Below are 14,599 nucleotides of genomic sequence, written 5' to 3' on the forward strand. Positions count from 1 at the left end.
AATATACAGCCAGGTTCAGATATCATCACTACATTGGGCAATTCAATGACCCGAGATCTTTTGGACCCAGGAATATAAAAAAGGTTAATAGGTCCAGGCGGCTTAGTGAATAATTAAGCTCTTCTTTTAAATAGATTTTTAATGGCACCGATCCATTTTTCATACACACCTTTAATCCAAAATGTGAATATGAAGGATGAAAAACTAAATTAGAAAGTCTGTTTAAGTCAATATATAAATCATGCCTTGGAAAAGTACAACTTCTTACGGTTAATGACATAGAAAACATGAAAAGAAAACGAAGAGTGTTCTGAAATGTGTGAGCCTAAGGAACCCACCCATCATTACTCATGTGTCAGAAGGTCACCATCCCAAATGGCATTTAAAAGTCACAGCAACATTATGGACATAATCATCCTGCTTAATACGCGGAAGTTTACCCAAAAGCTCCATTTCTCTAGACTTGGCTTTTTAAATGTCAGCATCTGAATCAACACAACACAATCCAACCAAAAATTTCACACTGGAAATGTCTGACAAGAGGAAGAGACAACAAACAAGGGAGAGAAAATAAAATGAAAGCACTGTTTGCACAGTTTTTTAAATGTAAATTTTTGTTGTAGACCTTTACATAAAGGTCCGGTTTTATAGCTACAACCTCGAATAGGTTGTTACACAGAGGACGTCCATAGTAAATGTTTGAATTGACCTTGATTTCAGGGATCAATCTTTAGCTACACCTGGAAGAGAGAGTCTAGCAGTAGGTAAGTGTTGGCCATAGCCAACAGTCTACAGCACTGAGAGTAGAGAACTAGATGAATAGCCCATGTTTCCAACACAACCATGGCTTAACTTAACTAGGTTTAAATGATTCCAGATCCTGGACCCACACTGGCAATAAGTGTATCTTCTTTCTAACAGATTGAACAGGTCCAATATCCCTTTTATAGCAATTAACTAATATATCAAATAACATGAACACATACATACCTCCCACCCACGAGTGTGTCATGAGGAAGCAAGGTATATTTTCAAGATAGAAAACTAATGACTAGTGATCATTTCTTTAAAGAACTACAGCAATTAACAACTTAGTTTCTAAATTAAACAAACAAAAAGAAGAGTCCCCTACTACTGCATAAAAAGTAAAAACTAAGTTCCCACAAACTTGTAGAACATTTTCACTTCCACGTAACAGCAAACATTCCAGGGGAAAGGTGTTTGAATGGCATGGCCTTTATATTTCCTATTAACCTTTAATAATCCATTGATTTGCAATCTCCTAAATAAACTAAATATATTTGTAATGTTTTCTTGTGTCTTAAAAAAGCAACTCACTGTATGAACGTACATTGGTCAATTTATTAACAGCATCAACATTTACACATTTTATAAATTATTTCCTCTCCAGTGTTACTCTCTCTCTCTAAAAAGACCTAAAGATAAAAGAAAAAGAAGCAATCATTATGGACCACCTCCAGGCCAAGCAGGATGTCAGATGCCTTATTTACTCTGTTTAAATGAATCTTCACAATAACCCCACTAGGTACTAGCCTTCTTCCCAAGTTATCTTTCTTCTTTTTATAAATGAAGAAACTGAAGCTCACAGAAATTACAAAAGTGACTCAAGGTCACACCTCTAAGAAGTGGCGAAGTTGCAACTTTAACCCAGGTCTGACTCCAAACCCCATGTTCCTGTAAGCCTGGCATAGGGTTTCTCTGTTTGGGGGGTTAAGAAGGTAATGATGAATAAAAATCTTTCCATTATTCTGTATGGCTCTCTAATTGGCTAGCCCGGTTAAATTATCTTTTCTTTACCACAACTTAATAAGCATCTCTCTCAGAAACAGGTCATCAAAGCAGTCTCTTGCAAAGCAAAGAATTAAGGAATTTGAGACTGGAAGCAGGAGCAGTTTGGGAGTTCTATTTTTACTCAGAAAAGAGAAAAATTCACCATACTGATCATCCAGAAATATCTAGTTCAACACTGCCCATATGATGACCAGAGATCGAACACAGAGTCTTACAGAATACATAGAACCCAGAAGACAAGTCAAATATTTAGTGAAATGAATGAACATTAGCTCATTTTTCTTAAAATGTAATATAGTTAGGTTAAATTGTCACAAACAAACATTAAAAAGGCATATAAGAAGCAGTTATTTCCTTAAATTCAGTATGCACACAAATAAAAGTTATGTGCTATATTTCCTTCCTTTAAAATGTATCCTTCCAACTGTCTCTATTTGAATTAATAACACCAATGTCTTTCTATAACCCAAGGTCAAAAAACCCAGTCATCTCTAATTCACTATTCACCTCCTGATTCCATATTCATGTCGTTTCCAAGTCATTTTTAATTCTGACTTTTTAAACCCTCTGCTCAGTCCTGCTCAATTCCGAAGGGCATGTCCCCTGCTAGATTAGTGTCCTCCGTACCTTTCTCACAGACACAGAAATATCCCTCCTGGAGCCTGCAATCTACCCTGATTACAATGCATTTGCCACATGGGGGCAAGACTCATAATCCCAAACAGATGCTGATTTTACAACTCCCGGCCCACAAGTTTTCTATGATTAAATTGCCTATGATTCCACATGCTAAAAACCTGGCTCCATCCAGCCTGTCTTCCCAAAATCGTACCTCCGTTTACATCTAGTAATTCATCCTATGCCCAAGCTAACCAATTCTGGTGGCTGTTCCCTTTCTCCAGCTCTTTGCCTTTGCAGAGCACATCTCACCATCTGGAATGACCTTCTTGCCAAATAAGCAATCTTACCCATCCTTTAAAATTGAGTTCAAAGACCATTTCTTCACAGCCCATCCCTGACCTCTGAGGCTGGAAGTGATCTCCCCCTCCACTGCAATTATATAACAATCTATCTGCACTTCTCTTTTGGAAATGAATGCTTAGACTCTATTACAGTTACTTGTATATCTCTCACCAACTGTAAACATCTAATACATATGTACCTCAGTGTTTCCCATAGCACCTAGACCAGTTCTTATACGTACTATCAGTTCAAAGAACATTCAGGTAATCAATGTTACAGTAAGGGTTTTATACCAAAGGGGAATATGTCTTCATCTTATTACACAGGTGATCTTTGAGTTTAAAGAAAACAAAATCACATAATATTTTCCCAAGTATTCAATACCAAGTATGACAAAATCTAACTGCCTTGAATTTTAGAATTGGAGAATCAGATATGAGAAGCAAACAGTCGAGGCAGTTCAGGCAGAAAACATGTGTCGAGCTGTCAACCATTGGTCAACCCTACACAGAACACAAACACACACACAACACAGCCAGCATCACAGCATTTAACCAGATGCCTTACTTTGCGGTAGACTATCATATTTGGAGAACTGTCCTCTGGATCAGCAGTCGCCACTGCTCTTTGCTCCCCGGATCCCTGAGCCATCCTGGATGTCTTCACTCACACTGCGAAAATAAATTAACAGGTCATTAAGACATGCAAGAATTATATAAAGAGAGCTTTGCAATGCAAATAACCATGTCTTGGGGCAGGTGGCATGAAAACAAAGCATGATGTAAGAAATTATATGATTGTGGACTTACTGTCCACATACATCCTTCTAATTCCAAAGCAACATATTCTTTATTTTTCAGCCCAGAACTGTGCACCTGAGGGGTAATCATATGCCAGTCTTAAGTAATCTCCTGAAGATGAATGAAACCACTCATTTTGATGTTGATTTTTTTACAAACTCATTCTATGATTAATTCCATGCATTAAAATATGAATATTTTATCAGGGAAATGCAAATCAAAACCACAAGGAGATACTGCTTCATACCCACGAGAAAGGTTACAATAATAAAAACAAAACCTCAAATAACAATCACTGGAAAGGACATGGGTAAATTGGTACCCTTGTACATTATTGATAGGAATTGGAAAACATTTGGTGGTTCCTCAAAAATTAAACATAGAATTGCATATAACCTGACAATTCCATTGCTAAGAACTGAAAACAGGTATTCAAACACTCAAACATGAATGCTCATATCAGTGCTATTGCCAAAATATGGAAATAACTCAATGTCCATCAACTGATGAATGGATAAATGAAATATGGCCTATCCCAGTGGTCGGCAAACTCATTAGTCAACAGAGCCAAATATCAACAGTACAACGACTGAAATTTCTTTTGAGAGCCAAATTTTTTAAACTTAAACTTCTTCTAATGCCACTTCTTCAAAATAGACTTGCCCAGGTCGTGGTATTTTGTGGAAGAGCCACACTCAAGGGGCCAAAGAGCCACATGTGGCTCACGAGCCGCAATTTGCCGACCACGGGCCTATCCCTACAATGGAATATAATTCAGCCATAAAAAGTAATAAAGCACTGACACATGCTACAACACAGATTAATCTTGAAAGCATTATGCTAAATGAAAGAAGCTAGATACAAAAGATCACTGCAATTGACTGAAGGTTTTTGTCCCCTCAAAATTCACATGTTGAAATCCTAATCCCCAATGTAATAGTATTAGGAGGTAGGACCTTTGGAAAGTGATGAGTGCCATGATAAAAGAGGTTCCGGAGAGCTCTTTTATGAACCAAGAAACAGGCCCTCACAAGACACCAAATCTGCCCCCATGTCTTGATCTTGGACTTTCCAGTCTCTAGAACTGTGAGAAGTAAATTTCTGTTGTTTATCAGCTATCCAGTCAATGGCATTCTATTATAGCAGCCTGAATGGACTAAGACAGTGGTCGGCAAACTGTGGCTCGCGAGCCACATGCGGCTCTTCGGCCCCTTGAATTTTTAGCAAAGGCCAGCTTAGGAGTAACCTAATTAAGTTAATAACAATGTACCTACCTATATAGTTTAAGTTTAAAAAATATGGCTCTCGCCGAAACCGGTTTGGCTCAGTGGATAGAGCGTCGGCCTGCGGACTGAAAGGTCCCAGGTTCGATTCCGGTCAAGGGCATGTACCTTGGTTGCGGGCATGTCCCCAGTAGCGGGTGTGCAGGAGGCAGCTGATCAATGTTTCTCTCTCATCGATGTTTCTAACTCTCTATCCCTCTTCCTTCCTCTCTGTAAAAAATCAATAAAATATTAAAAAAAAAATATGGCTCTCAAAAGAAATTTCAATCGTTGTACTGTTGATATTTGGCTCTGTTGACTAATGAGTTTGCCGACCACTGGACTAAGACAATGACATATTGTAGGATTCCATTGACACAAAGTATATATAATAGAGAAATCTATAGAGACAGAAAGCAGATTGGTAGATACCAGCAGCTGTAGAGAGGAGAGATTGGGGTGACTGCTTAACGGAAATAAGGTCTCCTTTGGAGATGATCAAAACAGTTTTCAACTAGATAGAGCTGATGGCTGTAGAACACTGTGAACATTCTAAGTGCCTCTGAGATGTATGCTTTAAAATGGTTAATTTTATAAGCATTGTTATGAATACAGGAAATGGGCTGTGAAAAAGGCAGTGATGACAGGAGAGAGGCTATTACAGTTTAAAATAAGAATCGTGCATTTGTGAATTTCACCTCAATTAAGAAAAATGAATGTTTTTAATTTGACCTTTTAAAACATCTGAGAAGATAGCAGTGAGACAAGGACAACATAGGGACTTTTTGAGTAAAGAAGCAAGTTCAGTTCTTGGCATAACGTTGTATTTGCTGGGTGACCTCGAGCAAGTCCAATAACCTGTTGGGTGTTGGGTTCCTTTGTTAATTTTCTTTTAAAATGTACATGTTTAACATCTGCTGTGTAGCTAGAACCATGCCAAGGCACCTTCCTCTACGTTGCTCTCATCAGTAAAATGTGACTTCCACTGACTACTCATAGGTAAGGGTCAAATAAATGAGTATAAAAGTATCCTATAAAGCCATAAAAGTCCTATACAAATGTTATCTCTGATCTAAGAGCCTGCCTGGGTTATTTGCACAAAATTCATAAGCTTTTCATCAAAGAAACTTTTATAAATACCATACTCCACAGAAAAGGCCATTACAATGTAAAAGAAAAAACACCTCAGGAAACATTTTATTATAAAATAAGTTGGTGCCAAAGGTTATTCAATAAAAATTAATTTGGGCAAAAAAAGGGGGAAGAGACAGGAATTTGTAATTTATGCTAAGAATTTAATTACCCAAGATATCCCATTTGAATGATGTTGATTGCTTTCTTCAACATTTATGAATTAGGATGCGTTTTAAAAGCTAGATTACATGAAGAGATCAAGAGCACCATTCCATTATCTCTATCCACTGCAATATCAGTATTTCTATGAATATAGTACTACATGGAAACACTGATTATTATGCTAATCAGTGGCTTTGAAAGTTAAATGGACACACTGTTTATTTATAAATAACTACTTACTTGCCTTAAAATACAGAATATGACTGAGCATGAAAAACAAAATTTGAGTCCATTTATGTATGCTCATTTGTCTATGTAACAGAGTCATTTGGGGCTCCTATTGCTTTATTTTAAAATGAACACTTTTAATGTGTATATTGTCTTCCACCTAGAAAACTGTGTTTAACAGTAAGGTTGGAAATGACCTAGAAATAATCATGTCAGCCCTCCCTTTGCCTTTCCCTGACTCTCCTCCCTGCCCCCCCCCCTCCCCACAGAAACATTTCTCTGTGTTAAAGCAGGCTGATGTCCCAGGATCTGAACTGCTAAGGGAATGCGGTTAGGAATTCCAGTGAGTCTAGTATGTAACAGAAAGGCTTCTATTTTGACTCTTCCATCTACTCATTTTGAAACTCAAGCTAGCCATTTACCTTTTCTGTGTCTACTGGTATAAAATATCATTTCTAAAATACATTCTAGTCCCTATGTCAACAGTTGTTAGAGAGAGCTGAGTGCAAAACCTGCATAGGTAAGGATATTCTGATTAAATTCATTGACTATAAAGCTGGTGTTCATGAAATTAAAGGAATAGATTCTCACTCATTACAATGCGGTATAAAATATTTATTTTTAAATGAAGTACAATAGAAATAGGAATATTTTAAATTTAGTGGTAGAGGAAAACAAAACCTTCTTCATGTTATTTACATATACTACATGTATATACACATAGTAAATAATTCAGGGACTTTGGTTTTAATATTTGAAGAAAGTGAATGTTTTTCTGAAAACATGACTACATTTCAATAGACTCTCCAAGAAGAGACAAGATAGTTTCGTGGTTACAAGCTGGCCTGTGTCATCAGACAGATCTATGTCTGGGTCCAGGCTCCACCATTCACTAGCTGTGCGATCTGGGGCAAGTTACTTTACCTCTCTGTGCCTTTGTTTCCTCATCTGTCACAAACCTGTCCCGCTGGCATAGCGGAAAGCCTTCTGAACTGGGAGGCCTGGTTCCTCTACCTAGTCTGCAACTAACTAGCTGTTGGAATCAGGTTAAGCCACGGCTTCTCTGCACCCCAACTGGACATTGACTATAAAACCCAGCATTCTTAGTATTCCCTCCAGTTCTGACCTAGAACTCAGAACTTCCAATTTCTAAATTTCCTTCAAAGACTCACCAGAATGTTCCACGCTACCTCTCTTCCATCACCACTGCCTATATGCTAGCCCAACTCCTCTATTCGTGACAGTGCTCATGCCAAGCTTCTCAAAAATCACAGAACTGGGGGTAAGCTTTCCTTCCCAGCCTTAGCATGCCTCCCCCTGAAGCAATTCCTGTAATACCACCGCCCACCACTAGGTGCCACAAGACAACATTTATTCTTGGAGCAAACACTGAGCATCCACTCCCAAGGCTTGGTGCTAGGCCCTAGAGATAGAAAGATAAATCAGACACAAGTGCTCTCATGAAAGTGTTCAGAGTCCAGCAGGGGTGACAGACATGCCCACGAAAGTGGGACATTGTAATGTGTGGGTGTTCAGTTATAACAGAGCAGGAGGAGGTGGCCACTGAGATCAGAGCAGGATGAACGGGAGTCTAGGGAAGGCAGAAGAGGACACTTGAACCTAGGTGATGACATAGGCATGGACATCTAAAGACCCAGAAGTATAGATGCTCAAGAAGAAAAAGAACACATGAAGGTGATCTGATCTCAAGGAGATTACGTGGGAGAAGAGCCAAATGTGGAGAGTGAAATAATAGGGATTCCCACCTGTCTGGAGTCATGACTTTGTTTCCTTGTTTATTAGAGGTCTCCTCTCTGAGAAAGCCAGTTCTACTGAGTGGAATCTCTGTCGATGGGGTTCACCCTGTATCCCTGGCATCTAGAACAGGGCCTGGCACACAGGTGGTACTCAAATATTTTTGAATGAATAATGGAACTGATAAGACTCTGCCAAGATGCAGTGAACTCCTTCGGGAACACTCACCTAGATGGCAAGCCATTAAAACTGCCCAGCAAAGAGGGCTCTTTATCAACAAAGCCCTAGGTATGGAATCACACATGACTCTCCCCAGGGTATATGGATAGGGATCAGCCCTGAACTCAGGAACCCACTTTTGGAATCCATGAAAGACATGTGGGAGAGTGGGAAGTATAGTGAAGAGATCCCCTTTGAATAAGAGAACAATTGAGCATCTCTGATTCAAGCGCTGATTAGCACATCTTTTGAAAATTGGGACTGCAATTTACTCCAAATTTATATTGCATGTGTAGCTCTTAGTTATGACAAATGCCAGCTGTTTTCCTTTGTAATGGCAGCTTCTCTGGAGCAAGCTAAGGTTAGGGTCCAGCAGATAACAATGCCGGGCAGAGCAGGTAGGCAAGACCCAAGGATATGGAAAAGGAATGGCATTTGCAGTCAGACCATGAACTGCATCTCAGCTCTGGCCACACTAAGGCTGCTGTGGGCCTTTGGCAATTGAATCCCCCATCCTCAACTTCCAGCTCTTCACCTGGAAGATGAGAACCTTCTACTCTGCAGGGTTGCTTTTGAAGAATAAAATAAGTCATGTAAATTCCTTAGCAAAAAAAAAAAAAAATGAAGGTAGCAACTGACTAGCAGTTTTGTTCTGTGCCAGTGTTTGGCCAAATGAAATCCCCAGGCCACTTGCTCCAGAATGACTGGAAAAGCCCTTCCCCCATCCTCACGTATTCTACCTGGGTGCATAGGAGAGGAAGCCGGGGTGGACCTCTATAATTATACCACAATGCCACAAAAATCATTGTCACATGCAGCTGAAAACCTTAAGATGTCACTCCTGCCACTCTTAGTGCCCAGTCCTCACAACTCTATGCAGGAAAATGTCTTGTAGGAGAGGTAATCACATGCTGGCTGTAATATAGTCTGAACATTTATGCTGCCAAATAAGAGTCCTGTGGATGTTATTGCCTCTCCTCCATGTTATATCAAATTCATATTGTTTGCCTCGGCCCATTAAAACCCAATGGATCTTTTTCTGACATAGGCAATGTTAAGCTCTTCAGAAAAAAATAATTTACTAGACGTGTGCTATCTCAGTAGTACAAGCTTGTTTATATAGTTCTAATCTGACTGAGTGGGCAGGAACCTCAAGGGGAAAGAAGGAAGAAAACAGGTATAAAGAACAAATAACTCTTCCTGTTATAGCAGAGTCTGCTAACCTGACATTTCCTATATGCTCCAGCCTCAGATGATCAACGACAGATCAAGTGTCTGTTTCAGGTATTCACTAAAGATCTGAAAACAAGGTGACAGAGCTCAATGCCCAGGGGCCAACTTTGATGGCAATGCTAGGTACCCAGTATTTTGCTGAGATATAAATGCTTAATCACTCAGGTCTTCAGTTAGAATTCCGTGGTTCCCAAAAACTGATCAAGGATCTGAACCTGACTAGCAGACTCAAAATCACCTGGGGGAGATTCTAAAGACACATGTTCCTGGTTCCCATGCTCCAGAAAGTCTTTTATTATTACTAGAGGCCCAGTGCACGAAATTCGTGCACGGGTGGGGTCCCTAGGCCTGGCCACCGATCAGGGCCAATTGGGACCATCTTGCCCAGTCCCAATCAGGGTTGGGCCAATCAGGGCCTGCCAGCCAGGGGGAGGGACAGGGGGAGGGACCGTGGGAGGTTGGCCAGCCACAGGAGAGCGGCTGTGGCACACTGACCACCAGGGGGCAACTCCTGTGTTGACCATCTGCCCCCTGGTGGCCAGTGTGCATCGTAGTGACTGGTCAACCAGTCGTTTTGGTCGTTCCGGTCGTTTGGTCTTAACGATCGCTTAGGCTTTTACATATATAGATTATTATTATTATTATTAATTGATGAGAGAGAGAGAGAGAGAAAAAAAAATCAATTCATTATGCATTCATTGGTTGCTTCTTGTACGTGCCCTGATTGGAAATTAAACCTGCAACCTTGGTGTATCAGAACAATGCTCTAACCAACTTAATTTCCCAGCCAGGGCTGTTCTAGAAACTCTGATTTGTTTGGTCTAGGGCAGTGGTCGGCAAACTGCAGCTCGCGAGCCACATGCAGTTCTTTGGCCCCTTGAGTGTGGCTCTTCCACAAAATACCACGTGCGGGCATGCGCATACAGTGCGATTGAAACTTCGTGGCCCATGCACAGAAGTTGGTTTTCGGCTCTCAAAAGAAATTTCAATCGTTGTACTGTTGATATTTGGCTCTGTTGACTAATGAGTTTGCCAACCACTGGTCTAGGGTGGTCCCTAGAGATTTATGATTTAAACGTTCCCCGGGTGATTTGGAAGCACAGGAAAGCTTTGGAACCATTGACCTAGATTCCATGGAGCCTGCCTTCTCTTCACCTGATCCCTCCATCCCTTCCCATGTCACAGCCGTGCTAAGCTGGGCTCCTTTAACTTCCCTTGTATTCAGGCAAAAACTCACTCTAATGGATAAAGCCAGGGTCATGGGATCGAAGAACTGGCTCTCAATCCTGGCCTTGCCACTTCAGTGCTGTGTGCACGAGCAACTTACTGCTATGCTTCTTTAGCCTGAGACTTGATTTCCTCATCCAGAAAAGGCAACACTAATCGCCCTGCTTCCCTGGTTCTCAGCCTGGCTGCTCAGAATCACTCAGGTAAAGCTTCACGGCAACTGTAACAAGTGGGTGTTATTCCTACTCTACAGGTGAGAAAATTGAGGCTCCACCACATAGGTAACTCGCCCAAAGTAACACAGCTTGTCAGCCAGAAAACTAAAATTCAAGCTCAGCGCTGACTTCAATGCCCACAGACTTGCAATGTGTCAGTCTTGGTCTCCAGTGAAATCAGCTATATAGAGTATTTAAAACAAAATTGTGTAAATTTATATGAAATTTAAGTATATACCTAAATATAAAACACTTAGCACCTATATACTATATATAAAGTACTTAGTACTAGATACTACTGCACATAGTACATTCGATACACAGTAGGTCCTCATCCACTTTGCAGTTCCCTCCGTCTACTTCCTCGTATCTCAGTGAAGTTGACTTGCCCATATCAATCCTATCTTAAGACACATATATAGGAGGAAACCTATATATATAGGGGGGAGAGGTCAGTGGGGGAAAATAGGGACATATGTAATACTTTCAACAACAAAGATTTTTAAAAAGACATATATATAAATACAACCCTCTCTGGGTTGCCACAGCTCCATGACTAAACAAACTAATCTACCAAAACTTCTCATAAAGAAAAATATTTTTGCATTTCCTATATTAAACAGTAATCCTAAAAATTAAGCTAGGAGGGAGTAGAAAGTTCTTCACACAACAGGATGTGTTTGGCCATGTGATGTGCCCCCCAGTCCTGTTAACACCATCACTGCTTGAAGCTCAGGTCCACCCAGGAGTCTCCTCTTCCCGGGGCTCTGAACTCCACATTGTCCTGGACACCCTCAGACCCTGCCAATCCCTCACCCCATATATAAAGACCAGGATGGAAGGTAAGCATCCTCCTCGTTGTCCATTGCTGTTTTAAATGATGTCCCTACCATGTTCCTACCCAAATCCTTGTTCTTTTGACACTCAGATCCTCAGACTATCCACCTCCTACCCATCCTCACTTCTGTGTACCCCCTCCCTCCTCTTATGTCCTTTCATTTCCTAAAGATTCAGGTTTCGGTTCTCCACCTCTTTCTTAGTCAACCTCAGTGACTGTAACATCAGAATCAAAGACCTAACTGACAAGCTGGTTTCTCCATCCTTTTTAGTTCCTGAATCTTTTCCTCCATGCCTCCTCCCCAGCCACTGTCTCGCACGGCCACATGCTGAACCTCATCATCTCCAGTGCCTGGACCACTCAGATCGCCCACTCTGTCCACCTTCCCTCTTTACAGCTCAGCTACTCTACATTCACTGCAAACATTCTCCAAACTTATTTAGTCCTTCAACCTACAACTTTTTTAGCTTTTTCTTCTCTCACTGGCTCCATCATTATAATCACTCAATCGCTCCCTTGCAAATATCCTCAACTTCATCCCCCCCCCCTTTCTGTGTCATATTTCCTGGCAGATCCCCAATATTGACAGAACCTGAGTATCCACCATACAATAGCCACACAATATCTGAATATCCAAGATCACATCCAAGCAAGTGAACACTTTGGGGTGGAGTGAGGCAGGGGTAAAGAGGAATCACACAACCAGGCTGACTAGTGGCATTTTAAATTCATGAGCACAAACTTTAAATAACTTAGTTAATACTTCCCACCAGATCTAAAATGTTTTCCTACCAAGTTTGATCTCCTCTTCTGAATTGGTTACCTCGTGTCTCCTGCTTGTTCAAACTTTATACACAGTCTCAGTTGATGAGGTCACTTCAAACTCCACTGAAGAAATGGAAGCTAGCAGAGGGCAAGTCTCGCATCTTGGGACACCCTCACCTTAATCATCCTGTAAGTCATCTTCCCTCCCATTGATTGCAACAGAGGAAGTGTTGCTGCACTTACTAACGAAAAGTTGTTCCACATTTGCTCTTAAGTGGAAGGTTAGAGTACATTTCTCCTCTCCTCACCCTACCACCACATCAATGGGGCTCTAGTATAATAACAGTGAGTTACAGCAAAAAGACCTCTAAAATACAAACTCTCCAAGGAGCACTTAGGAAACCTACAGTCAAGAGAGGAGACTAAAACAGGGGAACTGAAGCTTCCGGCACCTACAGCTACAGCAAACATTAAACAGCCCAACACTTAGCCAAATGAAATAAAGCCCCCCTCTAATGGCCTAGCTGTCTCAGCTCCTAATATCTCACACATTGTGTTTGACTTTCAAGCAGTCATCAGAACCAGACTCAGATAAGACACAGATGTTGAAATTATCTGAAAGGGAATCCAAAATAACTATGATTAAATATGTTAATACTTACAAAGTAGGGAAAAGTAGGTGGTAATTAAACAGAGAGACAGAATTCTTTTTAATCCTTAAAAAGAGAAATGCTAAAAGTCAAAAACACTGTAATAAATTAAGAATGCTATTGGTAGACTCTAAATGGCCAAGGAAAGAATCAGTGAAGTTCAGTGAAGATTAATAGAAATTTCCCAAATGAGAAAGAAAAAGAATTTTAAAAAATAAATGGAACAGCATATCTAAGAACTGTGGTATAATAGCAAAAGATATAATATAAGTGTAATTGGAACACCAGGAGGAGAAGAAAAAGGAGTAAAAGAAATATTCGAAGGAGTAATGACTGACAGCTTTCCAAAGTTAATAACATACACCAAACCTCAAATCCAGGAAGATCAGAAAACACCAGACAGGGCTGAAAAACAAGAACAAAAACCACTACACCTAAGCGTATTATATTCAAAGTGCAGAAAATCAAAGACAGAGAAAATCTTGAAAGAAACCAAAAGAAAAAAAACACCTTAACATATAAAGGAACAAGTATAACAATTATAGAGGGCTTCTCAACAGAAACGACACAGATGAGAGAGTGGAGTGAAATACTTACAATGTTGAAAGAAAAACACCACACACCTAGAATTCTATATCTAGTGAAATTATCCTTCAAAAGTGAAGGAAAAATAACAACTTTCTCTAACAAAGAAAAACTGAGCAAGTTCACTAGCAAACTTGCCCTGCAAGAAATGCTAAAGGAAGTTTTTTAGATACAGGAAAATTAAGTAGGTCAGAAACTTGGGTCTACAAAAAGAAAGAACAAGCATCAAGGAGGAGATAAACAAAGGAAATATGCAGTCTTTTATTGTCTAATTCTTAATTAACCTAAGAGAAAGGAGTAAGACTCTTTTGAACAATGTTCATGGAAAAGAAAAAATACTATACTTTAAAAGACTACAATATCAATGTCTAACACAGAGTTCTAGAATAGCCTTGACCATCAACTAGTTCAAGGTTGGCAAAGTAGGACCTAGGGGACAAACCTAGCTGGCTGCCTGTTTTTGTATAATCTATGAGCTAAGAATGGTCTTTACATTTTTTAAATTGTCAACAAAAGTTGAAAGAAGAAGAATATTTTATAACACATGAAAACCATAAATATCAAATTTCTGTGTCCATGAAGTTTGATAAATAAACTCCCATTTGTCTACTGACTGTCTATGGCTGCTTTTATGCTACAACAGCAGAGTTATATAGTTGCAACAGAGACCATATGGCCTGCAGAGCTCAAAATATTTACTATTTGGTCCTTTACATAAAAGATTTTGTGAAAATGAAAGCAGAGATTAAAA

At 39.9% G+C, this 14,599-nt stretch overlaps 1 protein-coding gene across 12 annotated transcripts in view; it reads right to left on the reverse strand.

The window, feature by feature from the left end:
- The window catches only part of RGS6 (regulator of G protein signaling 6), a 495,409-nt gene that overhangs the window by 465,210 nt on the left and 15,600 nt on the right, over window positions 1-14,599 (reverse strand). For all 12 annotated transcript variants that reach the window (XM_080664882.1, XM_080664872.1, XM_080664873.1 and 9 more), the window contains exon 2: window positions 3,343-3,446. In XM_080664882.1, the coding sequence (XP_080521008.1) occupies window positions 3,343-3,426 (84 nt within the window). In that variant the 5' untranslated portion in view covers window positions 3,427-3,446. The remainder of the gene's footprint in view (window positions 1-3,342; window positions 3,447-14,599) is intronic.

Source organism: Plecotus auritus (assembly GCF_963455305.1).
Source record: "Plecotus auritus genome assembly, chromosome: 1".
In the NCBI taxonomy this organism is placed as follows: domain Eukaryota; kingdom Metazoa; phylum Chordata; class Mammalia; order Chiroptera; family Vespertilionidae; genus Plecotus; species Plecotus auritus.